Here is a 19,909-nt window from a genome sequence, read left to right on the forward strand (position 1 = left end):
CGGCACTTCCTGGTCATTAATACATTTATCTTTACAAAGCTCCTGACATAGGCCAGCATGTGTCCACTTCTGCTGCTGGAGAACTCAAGCGTGGGTAGGTTCAGACACAAAGCTGGAAGTAGGAACCAAACCTGTTTCTTTCAGCCCAGGCCAGCACCTTTTACATGAGCCTGCTGTCTCCTTCTGGATGCAAACTTTCCAATTTAGGAGGCATTTGGATACTCATGATTTTGCTTTGTGCTATTTTCACTGTGAACACAGCGTACAAAAAAACCTACAAAAAGGTGGTATCCAGCAATCTTGGGCATCAGTGAAATTCACCCCAGAGCAAAAGTCTGAAGGACAATATGGGATGGAGGTATAAATCTTTTGGCAGCCCTGTTTACAGTGGTGAATTTTGTTCAGTATGGGCAGATAAACGTGTTCCCTTTTTAAAGTAATCCCTGGAGGGGGGAGAAGAGGAAGATAAAAAATACTTCCTTTCAGGACATGCAAGTCAAATTTTGCCCTCAAACACAGAAATCAATGTCCTCATGTTTTTCAGGAAAAAAGAAGAATGCCACAATACCTTTAATCCAGTATTGAGTAAAATAATTCCTTAGAAATCTTACTGAAATGAAAACCATAATTTCATTCCTGATCTGCCTTCTTATTAAAAACCACATGAATGGTTGTGCTAGTGACAGCTTTGAGCAGATGCTTGTGGGAAAGTGTAAATATCATGCCCAAAGAGGGTGATACTTCCTTGCCACAGCTAGTCGGTGTGCAGTGATGTGACACTTGCCGACCGTCTTCCTGATGATCTTCCCAAGCCAGATGCCATAACTTTCCTGTATTTTTCCTCACGTAACGCTTTTGGAGTCGTGATTTGTAAGGCCCATTGTCTCAAACAGGGTCTGATAGCAGAGTGTTTTCCTTCCAAGGCTTAGAAACTCTGTCATTTGCTCTCATACATATTGATGTGAAGAGAATGCTGCAACACACACCAACTTTCACAGCTTTTAATAAGGGCTGTGAGAGCAGCAGATGCTGTTTGGTAGGAAAGATGATTTAATTTCTATCAGGTTCTCAATTGATTTGTTTTCTCATGTGTGCTTTCTCAGAGTTGGGTTTGCAGTTATGAATTTAGCATGGATTGTTTAAACCAATGTTAAAGGACTATTTTGGTACTATCTATTGCAAACAAGTAAGTACTGTAGCCATGAGACACTTGAGCTGTTTCATTTAATTTTTTAAAACTTTATGTTACCTTGATGCTAGGATCTGAGAAGCTTTTATATCTGCAACCACATGCAGGAAGTAGTAACTCATGAAGACTCTCCTTTGCAGCAGCAGGAAAGCAAAACATATACTGTCCCAAATGATTCCTGCTTCTCCACTGGGCAGTTTACAATCTAGATTGTTGGTTGCTGGAAAAAGACACCATCAGCATAAGGACTGTTAAGTATTCTTTTATAACGTTTAACCAATTAAATAATCTTAGACTTTAAAATTATTTGAATTGAGGTAATTTAATTAGATTTTTCTTAAGAAACCTGACATGCATTTCCATTTCAAGTACACTGTATTTCCTTTTACAGCAAACTGGAAAGCTTCCAACAACGTGATATCCCATGAAAACTGAGAATTCACTAGAAGTGAGCCATTTGCAAATGAATTCACCCTATCCTAACAAGTACTTGAAAACAAAGACTGGGAAAAAAGTATTTTTTGTTAGCCTGAAATATTTGATTTCAGTATTTCCTAAAATGGTATGTTTCAATTTTTTTTCACTTCAAAGTGACATTCTGTCTCATTGTTCTATTAAGAACACTATCAACATGAGAAAGAAGTGTTTTATTTTTGCCAAAATAATTTTTTGATTGCCACCATCTAATATTTTTATTTTTCCTCTCCACAACTCAGTTGACTGTTTCTTTCCATTGCATAAGAGGAAAAATATTTGAAACCACAAAACTGCTTCCTTTGGGGTAGGAGAAGACAGGCAGAGAGGAAATCCCATTCCTCTGACCTCCAGATTTTGGCTTGGGCTATTTCTTTCTTTCTCTTTCTTTCTTTCTTTGTTTCTTTCTTTCTTCTCTAAAAGACAGTTCTCTTGGGGATATTAAAAAATTAAAACTGGGTTTTGTGGAGCTAGACTATAAACTAAGTAGCCTATGCTGCCCTACAGAATGGAGTAGAAGGACTCAAGGGACAGACTCTGGCTCAAAGCTGGCTTTACAATCAAGCTAGCCAGTCTAATAGGTCTGGAAGGTGAGGCTCCAAGAGAATCAAAGCCTGCTGTGCCCATCCTGTGGGGAGACAGAAACCTGTGTCTAAGTTTCTGTTGCTGCTCAAAAAGTTTTGGATAATACGAGACCTACTGGAAAGCATTTATCTTGTGAATTTGCCTCTTCATATTTCCTTTCCTTTCCCCTACTCCCCACTTATCTATTAGGATCAGACATGAAGACGGTAATTCAGAACTTTGCTGGTGACTCACTAGGATGAAATCGTTCTTTAAATTCAGCAAAAGACACAGAAAAAAATCAGGTGTTTTCAAACCATCAATCCAGGGTGTCAAGACAAAGTGGAGCCAAATTAATAGCTCACTGAGAGGTGAAGTGTCTTGCTCTCTGTAATTCATTCCTGCCTTCTCTCACTTCCATCCACGTACACTATCCACTCCCTCCCTGTTATCACCACAAACAGGAGACTAACTGTAAAAAGAATAATTGCCCAAACTCACTATGACTGCAAAAAATTACCACTTTTATGCTGGCTTAGCCTCTTGCCGTTTCAGTGAGCTGAACTGGTTTACCCTTTGAGGAACTGAACGTAAGACCCGGCACACAGGGAGGAGTGGGAGTCTGCAGCTGGGAGAAGGTGCCCTCTCCTTGCAGTGATGGTGAGTGACATTTTAGCTCAAGTTCTACAGTGAAACTGTACCTGCACCCACAGGGAAACTGGATTAATCACTGGTATCACCAAATTCTCCATTTACAGCAAATGCCGGTTGTGGGTGTGTGTGGGGGAGGTTGATAGCTCTCTCAGTATATGTATCTCCTTTGGTTTTATGAAATATTTTCAATATTCTTTCTTGCTAGTCAATATAGGACCGAGCTGTATCAACTGAACTTGCAGGTATATTTTCACAAGGTAGAATGTCAGGAGGGGGCACAACTTAAATGTAGTAGATTTTGAAGGTGATTCTTTATTTATAGAAAATTATGAAGAACACCGAGCTATACTTACGGATACGGTAGCCTTTAACTGTACAAGCCAGGCTAAATGCCTGAATCAACCAGCAACTATTCTTAATTAATGATTCAATGTAGCCACATGCTCCTATCTGGAAAGTAAAAGAACAGTTTCATATAACAGAACATAGCAGAAATAAACATAAGTATTATATCATAAGTGCACCTCTGTACATTACAGGAGAATATTGTGACTGCCATTGGCTGTATTATATCTCATTAGTAAAACAGAGATTAGAAGAAAGAGGTCTCTTTACCAGTGACACGCATCACTTAAATAGCAAAAATTTGTTCTGTTGACTATCAGCGAGATAGGAGGTATGCAGGTTTTGTTTGTGTTTTTGCAGAGAAAGTGATATGTCTGGCACATGATGCAATGTGACAGCTAAGCAACTTTTATAAATCACTGACTTAATCTTGCAAACATACATGGACAAGCTTAACACACGCGTAGCTCCACTAAATTCCCAAGCATAAAATGAAGCACATATGTAAGCATTTAGAACATTTGCAAATTCAAACCACCCATAAATCAATTTTATTTCAGTACAGTGACTTATATAAATGTAAAGAGAAAAATGTCTGCTTTTTTCAGTCCAGCACTAAAAATGTTCAAAGCTAAAAAGCAATTGCCAGGAATAAATCTAAATTTATCTTTCAGAAAGATTTAAATTACTGGCTTGTCTCAATCACCTATCAGTGCCACTGCAAGAATCCACTCTAAAGAGTTAATCAATGTAAGAAAATCTTTAATATTTTGCAGAAGAATTTGACATTTAATTATCAAATATATCTGTTGTCACCTGAATTTCACACTAGTTCTGAAGAAAACAGGACTACAGTTTGTAATTTTGTAATCAACTTTGCTAATTACATTACATCACACAACAACTGCATCTAGTACTAGGCTTGGAAATTCTGGTTTTAAAGAAAAGGTTTAATTAAATGTGCACTATTTATCGACGGTATGACTAATCTTGCACTTCTTACTCATTTCTCACTCCACTGAGATTTTCACAAGACTTCTAAGGAAAGACTTTACTAGGGAAAGAAACCAGAACCTTGCCCTTTGAAAAGAGCTTGTGAGTTTTCACAGAGCCCGACTGAATACAAGGGTGCACATTTTCCTATAATGTATATGCGTTACCATTCCCTGGATATGCACTTGCGGTTTCTGAATTAAAATGGAGCCTGCTTTGTGCTTGCAGAAGGCTGTGGTCCTGAAAAAGGATTTTTAATGACCACTCAATGCACTGTGCACACTTCCAATGAAACCAAAGCGCTGAGGGCAGAGGAGAGACAGCAGCTACTTACTGAGAGGATGTTCTTCATTGTGATCACGAAGACGTTGTAGGCAATCAGCCAGTCCCAGTAACGCAGAATGCTCCTGATGGGCTTCAGCAACAGATCTCCACCAAAGAGAAGGAAATAAAAGCAGGCTACCAAGTAGCCCATACAGAATATGCTGATCCTCGTGGTTCCCGTTATGAAGATTATAGTAAGCACAAACCAGAAAAGGTAACTAAATATTACCACTTTATACATATCTAAGTAGGACCTGGAAGGAAAAGAAGGAGAAAAAGTTACCATTTTCTGAGGGCAATGTTACCTTTCCTCTTTCTGCACTACCAGCTGACACTCGTGTCTAAGGTCTTCTGAGCGTTCTCACTCCAGTTGAGCATTCGTGCTCCTGCTCAAGACTAACACCAAAGTCAGTGGGTCTTAGCTCATTCATGGGTCTGCCTGCCTCATATGCTCTATTCTAGCTCATTCCTGTGCATAAGCACCTTGCTACATCTGGTCAGGGCACTTTGCATCACACAGGATCAAGCCTTGTATCATGAAAGGGGGGAAAACACGTTCTCACCAAATTTCACGGTAGAGTGATATTATCTGGCAATGCTACCTATGCAATTTAAAAGCTATCTGAGATCATCTTTTAAGAAGTCTGAGCAATATTATAGCAAATGTATCTTAAAAAGCCAGCTACAGTACTCCACTGCAAACAATTCTGTATTTATTGATGACTTCTAGGGAATTCAGTCTGGTTAAAAGCCTAGTTTTAAAAGACAGCTGCTAAAAATATCTTTCTCCAATGGAGATGAGCTGTAAAAGTTTTGAGGGGTAAAAGGTTTCTACAGAATGTAAATGTGATAGAATTTACTGAAACATTTGCCAGAAAGCTACGAGACAGAGCTATCTGAAATCAGCCTGGCCCACAGTGGGAAAGAGTGAGAAACAATTTGGTATTTTCAGATTCCTGAAAATCTTGACTTAATATTGACTCAGTGAGCTTTCAAATAAGAATATCTGCCAAAAGCAATACCAAATACTGCATATAGCTAAACACTGCAAAACCAACTAATTCTTAGCTTCCCCCCATTTAGTGTTTTGATTCCAGATGTAACTGTGTTTTCAGGGTCTGTTCACCCAGGCTGCGAAACTAGATTTGTCAGGAAACCAGGCAGGGAGACAGCACTATAGGAGTACACAGATACCTAAGCCAAACCACGTAAGGAGTAAATGAACTAAACGCACTGTATGAAGCCACATAAAAAGGCCCCTGCTGCTTGACGTTCTCAGGCTCAGAACTTTCTAGGAGTATGTATTTATAGCCCTACATTTATAGGCCTGGGTTATACATTTCACTTGCCGAAGCCAACCAAAAAGGCATTTAATGAAAGGTAACAAGAAAGCTCCTTTATGTTTACTTCCCACAAACATTTAAGAAATTTATGGACTACTGCCTGTGAAGTCTAGAAATGTCATGACTTTAGAGATGCTACTGGGTTTTGGGTGATAAAACATTAATGAAGGATCAATACACACTGGGAAAATAAAGAAGTGGAAGCCATCAGTTGAACAGGTCTTCACTAACTTAATATGCACTGGAAATGGTGCTCTCACTGTTTCTCCAGAACAAATGACCATAATATTTGGTGTTCCTTTAATAATCACTATTGATGCGTGGGATGGCTAGGAAGAGATCACCTTCCTGACACTGCTCTAACAATTGCAATATTTCAAAAATATTGCCCTCTGCTACCAACAAAATGAATCAGCATCTTTTGAGAAAAGCCCCAAATGGAACTGAATTGATCAAACAAACAGCAATATCCTAATACTCTTCAATAAAAATGGACTCTGACTCTTAAAGACAACTGGAACTGGCTGGATTCAAACCTTCCAACATATACACATGGCATTTGGTTGAGTCGCAGTCAACAGTTATAATGATATAGGTAGGTTGAGTGCTGTAAGAGCAGGAATGAAGATGTGTCTTGGCGAGGGAGTTTTCAACATATTGCCTCTCAAATCACTTGACACATTCTCAGATGCAAATCTTTAAATTCTGTCTCAAACCCTAGAAAGTTAGGAAGTGAGGAGTTTCAGTTCCTTGCTCTGGAGATTATAATGCAACAGTGGGACACTGAAGCACAAAGCCACTCCAACAGCCAAAAAGACCCTACGCAAACCCAGGTCAGTAAGGGTGCTTACCCTCTGTTTGAAAACTTCTTCATAGACAGCACTAAATGCTTAGTCTTGGATAGCATATACCATATTTTATGCTTTCACAGCAGACCACACAGATCATTAATTTAATGCCATGTAAACCTTCCAGACCTCATCTTCTAAGTGGTCTTTAAATCTGCATCCAGTCACAGAAAGCAGAGGCCACCCTCAGGATGTGGTATTTAACAATACACCTAGAAAATCTGAGCAGCTGCCTCCCAAGGGGACCATCCCACTCCCCTCCATCCCCTCAGCTCTGTATTCCAGCCCTTTCTTTGGCTTTGGCTCTTTGAACTGGTTTCAAGAAGCAAATTTGCAAAAGCCTATTTATTTTGGGGGAGGACAGAAGGAAGAGATACTTTTCTGTCCATTCAGCCTATGAACCAACTCACTGCTGGTGTGATGATTGCAAAGGTGGGAGACTGTAGCTGGAGGCCAGGAATACAGCCACAAGTCCGAGGAAGGTTAGCCATTACACCAGTGTACCAAGAGCATCAAACTATGGGTTTTGGTAACATGATAAGCTCTGAATGAGAAGTTATCTGGAAGAAGCCTGAAAGATGAACAAAAAATAAAAAATGGTGATTTGCCAACTGTGTTATTGGCAGAACGCACTGATACTCTGGATAACATTTTGGAAAAATTTACCATATCACTTTGCTCAAAACCAAAGAAGACAAAGTCTGAAGTTCATTCCACCCATCCATCAAAGGTATTGTAACCTCAGATGGCTCTCCATATCAGAAGATCTGCTTTTCTCCACTAAAGCTTCATTAGTCTTATCGTGATTGCTTCAATATTTTATTTCCACGGGAATTAATTTTTAACTGTAATGCAATCCAGTCAGTTACAAAAAGATTGCTCTAGGTGTAGTTGTTTTCCCGGTATGCCCAATAATGTGTTTAGCTGTGGCCAGTCCAGTGTCCGGACCTCTGCCTGCAGGCACTGAGAGGTGCTGATGCTGCAGCTGACAACCCCTTTGAGGAAAGCTGTTCGTCCTCAGCCAGCACTTTGAAGTTTAGGGAAAGAACACACTTCTGCTTACACACCAGTGAGAGCCTGTCATGCTGTTGCACTGACCGATATAGCTCAATGCTGCTTCATGCTGGAGGAGCTGCTGTTATGCAGCTTTGTTGCCTTCCCTTATCAACCACCTGTTTTGCTTTGCTACCCCACCTCCATATAACCCCAAGACTCTTCCCACAGCCCTCTCCTCCAGGCATGTCATCCCTAGATATATGCATTCTGCAAGCTACCCCTACTCCCCAGATTTCTTCTTTCTTTCCCCCTCTTCCCTCTCTCCTATTCCTTACATTCTTAGCAGCCTGTGTGATCCTGCGTTACAGTACATTTCCCCTTCTAATCCCAACGTCACTGATTTCTCACCAAGCCTCCATCCCCAAAGCCCTTCCCTGTAGCTCCATTTCAGCCTTCAGGCCATTTCATTGATTTTGCCTTTGCCAATAGCAACATCGAAGCTTCTGAAAATTAGCTCCCTTATTTCAATGGACTTCTTCAAATTTAGTGCTGTGGATCGTATAGGTCTTAGTCTCTACTGTTGCTGTTGGTCAAGCCCCCTCCAAGGACTAATATTCTCTTACTCTCACTAGTGAGGTCCTTCCTTCATGCTTCCATCTGCTTTAAAAATTCCCAAATCCAAAGCTGTGTTATTTGTTGAGGATCATTTTATTAGTAACGAAATGTTTACCTGCTTTGTACGACAAATATGACAGGAAGCCTGTAATGATGATTTGCAGATCCTCTCTCACTAACCTAATTTAGAAGAAGTGTAGTTCCAAGAAAGGCATTACAGCAGCCTTTGAGAGACTTCACCTGACTCACTTGGTGATGGTTCCCAGGGTGCAGGTATTAAAGGGTAAAGTTCAATGACTGGCTGTTCATATTTTTTCTGCCCTTAAGAGAAAAAAAGTATATTATGATCCCAACTTTTTCCCTGTCAACGTCTAGGAGAACGTCTGAAAAGTGCTTGGGAACTGAAATGAGAATTTTCCAGCATTAGAGACTGTGGGAAAGGATTATGCTCAGTGAAGTCGCTTTGAATCCTGTTTCATTTTAAAAGCTCCTACATTTATTCTTCATTTTTATTTCTGTTTCAAAGCCCTTCGGTTATGCTCTCCCTTGGGGTCAAGCACATATCCCCTGAGAAATCTGGGGGTGGAAAGACAAGAAAATTTCAGGAAATCTCTTCCTTAGACCGTATTTATCATTGTTGAACTCAAGTATTTCTCCAGAGAGAAGAAAATCAAGCATTTGGAAATATGTTCTTTTTCTGCCACTGTTTATATTGCAGTTAAAAGCTTTTTATCCGTGCCTACTAGAACAGTGACCAACTAGCATCTTCTCAAGGGAAGAGGCACTTCAGAATGGGTGCTTCGGTCTGCAACTGCTACTTCTTTTACATGGCAGCAAACACACATCGGGCTTCTCAGAAAACACATGAATACTAAGCACTCATTTGTTTTGTGCTTTGTAATTTATTCATAACCAGGTTGTCTTCACTTATTTGTTTGGCTTTTTCTGACTGACTTCTGGAGAAATGTCATTTTTTGTTTCACTTGCTTGGATAAGCTTTGAATCAAGTTCTTGTCCATGTTACTAAATGTTTAGACCATTCTGAAACTTCTATGGCAAAGTGCAAAAAATGTTTTTAGACAAAGCCCTTTCAGTTCCAAATTGTTCTGGGTGGAGGCCAGATCCATACGTTTTCTTCTGAGGTATATCTTCAGTGGATTCTCCAGAGCTTGACAATCCTTCTTTTTAAAGATTTATAATCCCTAATAAAAGATTCAGTCACTTTAAGAGACTGTCAGCCATTCTCTGGTGCTTCTTTGAAGCAAATTAGGCATTTAAGATTGCGTATGTGCAGTGGAACCTCTCAAAAGTAACATCATCTAAAGCCTGGAAAGATCTGCATTGTCATGAAAGCATTGAAGGAGATACTTAAAGGCTCAAAGAAAGGAAAGAACACAAGAACATCAAGAACACAAGATCTATTATGCAGTTCATTCTAAAAGAAGGTCTGTTTATACCTATATACACCATTCTACAAGTATGGTCCCATTACAGATTCAGGAAGTTAACACTACAAACAAAAAAGAGAAGTTACAGCTTACCTGCCTGAGCATCTACAGGAAAGGATATCATAAACAGGAATTCCCTCTGTTCCTGAAATTAATGGATTTTCTGTTCCTTTGATGGATTTTTCAAACAACGTCCCTGTTCTGTTTCATTCTCTGCCTCATTCTTTTCATTCTACTTCTTATTCACACAATATAAAACTATCACATGAAACAGTGGTACAGCTTTCTGTATTTAGCTGGAACAAGTATAAAGTGATCATAGTTTATTTGTTCAGCTCACCACTACTAATGGGATTCTTTGATCTGCTGGTTTTTTGTACTCTCCTCCAGCAATATTACTTACTGCTCAATACAAGTTGCAAACTCCCAATTAAATGGTTGCATATCATTAATCATCTATAAAGAGGTCTATTTTGTCAGCACATGCCAAGCAGTGTGTTTGAATGGATGCGATGCCACCAATGACTTCAAGCTGATGCATACCATGCATATGAACCAAAACACAGAACTTAACCCAAAGGATTGTGGAGAGGCAGCAGGCCAGTTCAGCTTGGACTTTGCTTTCCATTATAAACCTGACTCTGATTCCCATCCAAAATCTTCAAAGGACATCCTCTTTGCTTCAAACTTTTCATGCTTGGCCATTAGGAATATCTTCTACAGATGACCAGAAATACCTGTCAGATTCTGGAGAACTTTGAAAAGATGCCAAAAGAGGCTGTTTAAAAAGCAGTGATTTTCTTGCCTCTTTCTCCGTTCTGAAGATAGCCTTAAAACACATTCTTCTCATTAATCGGTTTTTTTCACAATGATTTTTTTTTTTCTGGACTAAGGGGGGGAAATTTGATCTTTTCTTTCTGGTGTCACCAGTGATGGCCTTTGCCAGTGACCAATCACATTAGTGTGCCTGATGCAACTGCTGTATTAGCTTTCGCTAAGATGGACACCACTGCAGTGGCAAGAAAAAAACCCTCAGGCAATCCCCCCTACACGTTCCTCTCAACCAAACCCTATTTGGCAGATGTCTTTTGGAAAGCATCCCCACTTAATGGAGCATTTTGAAGAGAGATTATGACTTCTCTCTTTCTGCTTATGTTACTGGACCTAGAGCACTGGGTCCACTGTGTCAACTGGAAAAAGTCAAGGGTGAGAACTGTTCACCCTTTGCCCATGGGTGACTATAAATCTCTGGACAAATGAGTCAATTGAATGTGTTTCAATGGTCTCCTCTTCAAAGCTATTTCAAGATAGATTTGGCCACCATTTCTAACAGAAACACCAGGATCAGCTTAAAGATTTCAAGAAGGGCTTCTGGTGACAGCACTTCTCTGGTAAAAGAAAAACTTCTGAGCAAAAGGGAGATTTTGCTAGATATTAGTTCCATTTTTTTAAATTCCTTTCACACTCAGACAGCTGTTGGTAACGTGCATTCACAAAACAAACACCTAGTTTGACAAAACACAACAGCTAAGAAATCTTACTCTTCCCATATATTCTTGTAATACTGCATCAAATTTTCAGAGACAACTTCAATTAAGAGTACGCCCAGCACAACTCAGAAGAGGTGAGCTTATCTGTGTTTGCTTAAATGATCAGATAGGGGTGGCTCCATTGTTTGAAGACAATCCAGAACAGACTGTCTCAGGCTCTGCCCCCTTTTTATATTATTTACTTTCTTAAACAACCTTACATGAAATGTTGAGAAACAGGAAGACATGCCAGTTGTCTTTCCAAGACACTTTCAAGGTTCTTATGCCTAGATGAAATAGCATGAGGGACAGTGTTTTATATTAGAGTATTATTTTGATTGTACTTAGATAACCATTCAGCAGGACATGAATGATGACTTTGTGGGATTAAACACGTACATGGGCAAGTTCAGACTATGATGGATTCTTGCTAACATGCCTGTGTTTTGGGGGAAGCCACCAGACTGCTGAAGTCCACCATAAACACTGCCCCACAGGGCATTAATGGAGGGAATACATGCTTTCAGGCAAATTTATCACTGAATATCGCTCTGGGGAGAACTTAAAACAATCAGCAGTGTTAGGAAGACTTGTTTTCATCTGCCCTCTTCTAAACCAGAAGCTAATTCCTCAGAAGCTAACTATCTGCTGTCTCATACAGAAGTGAAAGGTATGTCATGAGATGGGAACATACATAAATATCAATTCCAAGTAAAACTGGAATCTGTGAGAGTTACTTTCACACTACAGAACTTTTACAAAAAGGAAGTGCTGTTATTTTCTATGTGTTTAAGATTCAGTTCTTACCGGCAGTGAATGAAGTCAGGAACAGGATTATGCTGGCTAAAAGATGCTGCATCAAGGTTCATGCAAATTTCCACGTTGTCTCCAGCCATGATTCGTACTGCAGCTTTATTTTCATCCTCAAATGTCTGCCTTTGTAAGGACGCACACAGCAGCAACATGAAATCATCTAGCAGAAAGCAGTGGTTGCAAGGAAAAATTCAGTAGTAAAATTACGTGTAGGGAGTGGTGGTGATATGCTATGATGTAGTTACCAGACTGTTTTCCCACACTTTGAACCTCCAAGACTGTGATATTTTCAATGCATTTAACACAGATTTGAAATTTATTAACTTTTTTCTTTTTTACCTGTCATCTTCTACAATTTTTACTGAGAAGAAAAGGGGAAATAATTCATACTTTTTGATGCCGCTTCATTAAAAATGGGATATGGAAATACAGATGCAGAAATTACTAATTCTTTGACTTTTTCTACTACATACAAAGCCACACTTAGTATTCAATTCCCTACAGAATATGTCAGCTTGCTACTGAAGCGTAAATAAAAGGCTGGCTTTAAGTTACGCTGTACAGATGTTTTAAGCAAAGAACACGTAAACGCTTCACAACTACGTTCTAAAATGCTTACAGACAAGGAAGACAGGGTTTGGTCTCACAATGAAGTCTGGAAAGTATAACCACTTTATGATGTTGGAGTTGAAGTTGGCATTACCACTTCTCCATGGATAGTCTGTATGACAGAAGCACGCAAAAATGCAATCAGTACTTTATAACAATTACTTCATCCTTTTCTTCTGAATACTTATCAATTTTCCAGCACTCTTCTGTAAAACCAAGCAGCAGTAATTGTCCATAAAGGGTAAGTGTCCTTACCTTTACAAGGAGCAGGTGGGATGCCAATGCAAAGGAAGTACTGGAATGTAATGATGCATGCCAGAAAACAGCAGTATTTTGGCCAGATCTCTGCAATAGCTTTTCTTCTACGTCGATACAATACGGCAATCAGCCAGAAAGCATGAATCATGGCATAAAAATCCATTCGTTGACCAATTACATTCACTGACAGAAGAAAACAGGTCTGGAAAAGAAGTAAAGCAATATAAGCAACATTTGCAACCTCTGGCTAGGCAATGCAGCAATGATAAACTATTCTGGATCCTGACAGAATGTTTGGACATGTGCTGGGGCTGACTGTGGAACCCTGTGCAAACCAACACGCTAAAACAGGTTGTATCTCTCCAAGAGCAACCTCCCCCACCCCAACACCCCAAAGTTTTGATACTCTTCTATGACTGTCAACTACATGAATACAGCACTAAAGCAGGTTTCCATTACGTGATATCTAAAGATACAGAATGGAAAGAGCATTGTCACAGTAACCTATATGTGAAATGTTTAATTGTTGCCAAGCAAAGCACATACTACACAGCCATATATTTTGATAGCACTTACAAATGTGAAAAAGAAGAGGAACTATTAAGAATAGCAACAACTAAAGTGTATCCTCATGTGGGAACCAGACAAAAAGAAAAGGGATTTGGACCATACAACTTCTATTGGCTATAGACAAATCCAGTCAATTCCTGTAAGGCAGCTTTAGTTCTCTATTACTCTAAAGGCTCTGCATCCCAGAGCATTTCTGTTCTCTGGCTCCACTTAAAGTAGTCCCTTCAGTCAGTGCCATGAAGCATGTTTTCAAACTTATTCAATAATTCATAGTGAATCATTTATTCAGTGCGCTTCACTATTTTGATTTTCTCTCTCCTCAGATTAGGATGAGGTTAAATTTATTTCCTGAAGGAAACAGCTTGCTGATTAATTTTAATTTTCAGTCATTCTTAATCATCACACTGGCTGTGAAGTTTACCCTGTTTATCAGTAGCAATGGGTGGTAGTATTTAATAGACAGGTCAAAAACATCATTATTATTAGATTTGGGATGCATTAGCCTAGGACTTGCCTTCTTCAGATAGTCATAGAAATTTGTGAAAAAAATCACTTTCTACAAATGTTTTTGAAAGTACATTTCATGTGTCTATGAACAAACAGACAAGGTAAGGGAACAGAGATGAAGCTTTTTCTTTCTTTCTTTCTTTTTTTTTTTTTTTTTTTTTATGTTGGTACTTCTTCAGCAATAGCTTGTCTTCAAGGCAGGTTCAGTTCTGATGTTTTGCTGCTGGAGTGGGTGAAGCAGAGAGAAAGAATACATTATCTGAGCCTAAACCCCAGCAGTCTGGGGCACTGCTGCTGGCAAACAGACAAGCAGATCTTCTAATAAACAAGACACTGACCAGATATTTAGGATACATCATGGGTCTTTAGAAAAATCCCTTCTCTCCTTTGTACCTGCCTCTCCTAATTCTTTGTGTGTTTTTTGCCTACTGAAAAGTTCTTTGGAGGAAGAACTTTGTCTTACAATACTGGCACAAAGCAGCAATAACCTTTGCTGGAGCTCTTGCTCCTGCAGATTGCTAACAGCTATAGTAACATGTACAAAAAAAAAGGATGCATTTGTGCAGCCAGAGGCAAAAGAAGCTTAGAAATGTTTAAATAGGGCAATGGCCTGCTAGCCCCTGCTTTCTTCTGCTGCTCCTGCAGTCCCTGGTTCCCTCTGTGCATGTGTGCATGAGAGGGTATGCCTCAATTCTATCCCTTGTCCCAGCTGTTATCCCTTTTTGAGTTAAAAATAAGACATACAAAGAAAAGCAAGAGGAAAACCACTACTAGCAGATAGAGAGCAACTGTGACAAGGTCTAACATGAATGATGACTAAGAAGCATCCAGCTGCCAAAATGTAGTTCAAGCTAGTATTCAAAAATAACACAATCAAAAGGTTTGGAATGATAGTCTAAAGAAAATTAATATATAGTGATTTACCTCCAACCCAAATTTGTAGAAGAAATAGTTTATGAAATATTTGACACAGTTTACCAGTCCATCATCCAGATGTGCTCTTGTAATATCATGGAAAATGGTTTTCGTCACAGGTGTGGTAAGGTTATTTCGGCATCTGTAGTACTCTTGATGACGGTAGATTGTAACTTCAAAAGCCAGAATAGCCAGCATCAGTAAGTTATTCTAAGGGAGACACAATCAGAATAATATTAAATAAAAATCAAAACCACAAGAAGTTATAAAATTTTCAGATAAGCATAAACCCATGAATACTCAAATGGATGTTACCACTGAGGACTTCTGCACTCCAGGACGTGCTGACACCTATTCCAGGCTACTGTCACTGAAAAAAAGTAAGGGTCCCACCACTTCTTGGATTTTGATGAAACATACTGACATTTATTAAAAAATACTATAATGAACACTACTTGTGGAAAGGAAGGGGAGGAAAAATGCATTAACCCAACCGTGTGCCCTCTCATGTTTCATAGCTTCTCTTAAGATATTATGCTTTGCTTTTCAGGAGATAGAGGATACAAGCATAGACCAAGTCATCTGCAGGGGTTCAGCTGGCAAGCACTAACTTCCTAAAACTGCAAGGGTGCTGGGTAGTGCAAAGAGATGCTGGACACTCTTTTAAATGAACAGTCTATCTGCCAGTCTTCACTCAGGCACAGCTCCTACTGTCCCAAAGCCAGATTTACTGGGATGCAGTCCTGAGTGGCTCTGAAGTGAAGTTTTTTCTCTCAGGAGGGAGATCTGCCCTATGCTCAATAGAAGAGAGGTATTAACCAACTCCAAAAGTCAGTTAAAAAGACCAGCTCAGAGAAAGTGCCTCAAAGAAGCCATAACTGAAGCTGAAGAGGCAATCTCTAGAACTCTGTTCAGTGAGAAATATTTGGACAAGATGTCCTTAGACAGGTGCCACTGGTTTTTTTTTTTTTGTTTTGTTTGGGTTTTGGGTTTTTTTTTTTGACAAGAAGTTATTTTTGCTTGCTGTTGCTGGGTTTCTTCTTCTTGTTGGGGAGAGTTTTACACAATTCATCATAGATAGGCTCCTCACTTCAACACTTCAGACATTTTGAGTGTCTGTTATTAAAGGGGCATAACAGAAGCACACTGAGACTTGAAGCTTGGGACCTTCAGGTCTAGCACTGAACTGAATTCTTCTATGTAGAGGAGACATTTTATTTGCTAACTCAATGAAAACCCTTCTGGAATAATTTCTAATCCCAAAGTATTATCTATTTATAGCTGTAAAGCTCCTAGCATCAAGCCAGACACCATTAGGCAGCTTCACTCTCAATGCAGAACTCTTGGGTCAGTAATTGCTCTTCCCCACATAAGTTCTTAACTGTGGGAGAGGCTAAGGGAGTGACAGGCAGAGGCACTACCAGGGCCTGATGTATTGACCGTCAGAGCTCGGCAGGTCTTCCCTACACAACAAAACACACAGAGTTAAGCTCTCAGGGAAGAAATGAGGAATAAATCAAATTAGATCAAAATTTGCTGTTGTTCAGTCAACAAATTTCTGACAACCTTTAACTGTGTATACAGAAATTTAGAGATGCTTTAAACTAAGAAGAGATGTACAAGGTTACCCCTGCTAGTTGGCACATTTTTATTGGAAGTAGGGTTTTTTAATCAAGACAGGAATAATAAAATATTGCTCACAGACATCAACCAAAACCAAGAAGAAAAACAAAAGACAGCCATTTTCTAGTGTCTTAAGGAATTATTCCCTTAACTTATTACATTTTCTAAGCTGTGGCTAAGGAATAAGCACTTAAAAAAATTAACTGCTTATAGCATATACTGTCATTCAAGGCAATTACTCCAATTAGACCTATCAGTCCTTTGGTACCTGAAAGCTATGTACCTCTTAATTACTCAGAGTTCTTAAATATCACATTTCTTAGAGTGCTTTTAACAGATGGTAGAGTCAGAAAGCCACACTTCTACATGCAGATTATCTTAATTGACACTGAATCCCTTCTGGAAATGCCCTGTATAAGAGCTATGGCTTTCTGCTGTCTCTTCCCCTCTGTATTTCCCTATTATCAATGGCTTGCATTACAATTTTTTTGTGTGGCAGATGATGTATTTCAAAGACATTGCTAATTTCATCACAAATAAGAAAATATCTCAATACAGATAATTAAAGATGTTACCCTTAAGTACACAAGCAGGGGATAAGACTTCCTCAGTCCAACCCACTCTGCAGGATCAACCGGCCCGCTGTAGAGGACTGAGGTCTTGAGTTCTTCTAAATTGACCTTAGTTTCATTCTCTCCTGGCTAAAAACAAAATGCAATGGTTTATAAAAAATGAGTTGAAGGTTGCTTGGGGAGGGAATGATAATCAACAATAATACATCAGGTGAACTGTAGTTTTCAGTACTTGATATGCTTCCTTTTGCTCTTCTTCACTGAAGAAGGCAGCAGTCAAACCTTTTTAATATGCACTTGTACTCACCAATGTACAGTTACTGGAAAAAGTGCTGGGATCAATAGATGTGAGCTGGTACAACATTTTGCAGACAATAATCACACATGTCCAAACAGTGCAGATACTTGATGCCAATGGGCGAAACTGAGCATATGGCAAAGCAAGAGCCCAGGCAATTAAAAACACAAAGTTAAACAGAGACACCTGAAAACATAAAAACAGGATGGAATTACATGGAGTAACAACAGAACTGAGAAAGTATGACCTTTTCCATAGTAATTGAAAAAGAATCATTCAAAAGAAAGGGACATAGAGTAACCGTGAGAAAAATACTGAAAAAAATTTACAACAATATTCACAATAACAGACACAAAGTGGTAGGTGAAGAAGGAAAAACTTAATAGTCGGTTTAGGAAGAACGTCATCTCCTATGTAATATTAATAGTTAGACCCTAAAACTGCATACCCACCCTATAAACAGACATGAAATACAAAGGACCACATGTTGGTTCTGTTGCTTTAGTACACATGAAACAAAGGAGATGACACAGATCTGTATGTCTGTGGAACCCACCTTCATGTTCTTGACCATTTTCCTCCCAAAGATGTGAGAAAAAGTATTTTTTATTTTGTTTTCTAGTGAATCCTGTCCTACTACCCTGTTCAAGGAATGGCAATGTCAGGTAGAGAACTCACATTGCCCACACCAAAGGCACGGCTAAAGGCATTGCTCCCTTTTTCTTTAGGTGTAGTTCCACACGCCGGTTTCTTCAGCACCAGACCCAGTTAAAGTAATTTTCCTAGATGTTCCTTCCCAACCCTTTTCTATACCCTCCATTCCTGGATGATGCTCACAGCCAGCTTGAACCGGGGAGGGCTTACATCTCTTGAGTCCAAAGAATTAGACTAATACAACCTTAACATCTGGAGAAAAGGGGAGGGCTGAGAATATCTAGGCAGGTAGAGTATCAGTGTGGAAGAAGATGTCAAGGCAGGTCCACAGCAGCTGACAAGGCTAGCTGGATCCCACAATTTCAGTGAGGTCTGACATGAGGAAGGCATCTCCCTACACTTGGGTGTGCCACTGCACAGCAGATGCTGACCAGCCTCTACCATGGGTAGCAATTTTGACAGCAGGTGTTTACTTGCCTCTTTCACTGTGACCCAGATGATGTAAGAGGAAACAATTTTGATGATATGCAGCTCCAACAGCCACCACACAAAGACTTGCATCTTATGAAAATACTCCAGGAATTTCAAAAACAGCACTGTAAGGCGGTCGATCACCAGATGCCACTTGTTCCTTAAGTCTGCAGAGATGTTCAAGCAGAACCATTGGGAGGAGAAAAACAGGTCTGTGTAAAAATGAATGCTCCACTAGACAACAAGGAGCTTTCTAATTCTTCTCTTCTAGGCCTTAGAGTAAGACAAGGAGGAAGTTACAGCTGTGGCTTAGTGGTTAATGAAGACAAAATGGGGTTGACGCCCACTTTGCTGTGGTGCTCTCCCTTCTGATCCACATTCACCGGAAGGATTCCCCACTTCAAAGTGGTGGTGGTGGCTTCCTTTGCTAGTTCTGTTTTTATTTCTCTCTAGCAGAACCCTTCTTGGGCTCCATTTTCCTTCAGTATCTTTGGACCTAAGCTTAGGGATCCCATCCAGGGACTAGATCTGAGATGCTCCAGCCCTGACCCTTATCTGGCTCAGAAAGAACGGGATTTTGTTTGATGTTTGGAAGCTACGGACCCAGGCTGTTTTCTGAAAGCACAGACTACTGCTATTCAGAAAGCTTTTCAGCCAACCTGGAAGAGATCCATGCACACTAAGAGTAGGATTCTTGTCACATGGGTTTAGACAGCCATACTATAGATGTCTTCATATGTCACAGTTATCTAAACTGCCTGGCAAACAGCACACCCACCTAGAGTGTGACTTGTTCCCTCCCAAAACAGACATCTAGACCAGGCAAGGCAAACTCTGAGCTTTAGCAAGTTAAGATCCTGAAGCTGGGTGAACGTATCCCTTCACAGACAGTATTTTGCTAAAAAAGCCATCCTCCCAAATAATAGCCCAGTGAGCAAGCATGTGGCAACATCTATTACTTATGAATATATATGACAATACATATGCTGAACAGTGCTCTCTAAATGCTTGTGGGCTGGCATAAAACTGTTTCACCGGGCTGGTATATATTAGTATAAAGTCTTCACACTGTATTAGAGGTTTCAGAAGCATTTTGGAGATTAGGGAGGATTTTGCATGCTGTGAGAACATTCTTACAGTTAACAACAGAGATGGAAACATTTGTAAATGACATCAAAACACATCACTGTTTAAGCTGTAAAAATGCAAAGGCTTTACTAGCTTCTGTATGTAATTATTTTTGCTTATCTGGTTATTTTATATATAAAGCAAGCTGAGATGGTTATTCTGTGCATAT

At 39.6% G+C, this 19,909-nt stretch overlaps 1 protein-coding gene across 1 annotated transcript in view; it reads right to left on the minus strand.

Moving 5' to 3' along the window:
- Window positions 1-19,909, minus strand: part of PIEZO2 (piezo type mechanosensitive ion channel component 2) — a 311,773-nt gene that overhangs the window by 53,561 nt on the left and 238,303 nt on the right. Inside the window, exons 20-29 of the mRNA XM_049830271.1 lie at window positions 18,619-18,779; window positions 17,497-17,673; window positions 17,193-17,318; window positions 15,004-15,204; window positions 13,000-13,204; window positions 12,755-12,856; window positions 12,130-12,295; window positions 4,554-4,797; window positions 3,235-3,331; window positions 1,250-1,409 (exon numbers count right to left, since the gene is read on the minus strand). Of these exons, the coding sequence (XP_049686228.1) occupies window positions 1,250-1,409; window positions 3,235-3,331; window positions 4,554-4,797; window positions 12,130-12,295; window positions 12,755-12,856; window positions 13,000-13,204; window positions 15,004-15,204; window positions 17,193-17,318; window positions 17,497-17,673; window positions 18,619-18,779 (1,639 nt within the window). The remainder of the gene's footprint in view (window positions 1-1,249; window positions 1,410-3,234; window positions 3,332-4,553; window positions 4,798-12,129; window positions 12,296-12,754; window positions 12,857-12,999; window positions 13,205-15,003; window positions 15,205-17,192; window positions 17,319-17,496; window positions 17,674-18,618; window positions 18,780-19,909) is intronic.

This window comes from Accipiter gentilis, chromosome 27, assembly GCF_929443795.1.
Source record: "Accipiter gentilis chromosome 27, bAccGen1.1, whole genome shotgun sequence".
In the NCBI taxonomy this organism is placed as follows: domain Eukaryota; kingdom Metazoa; phylum Chordata; class Aves; order Accipitriformes; family Accipitridae; genus Astur; species Astur gentilis.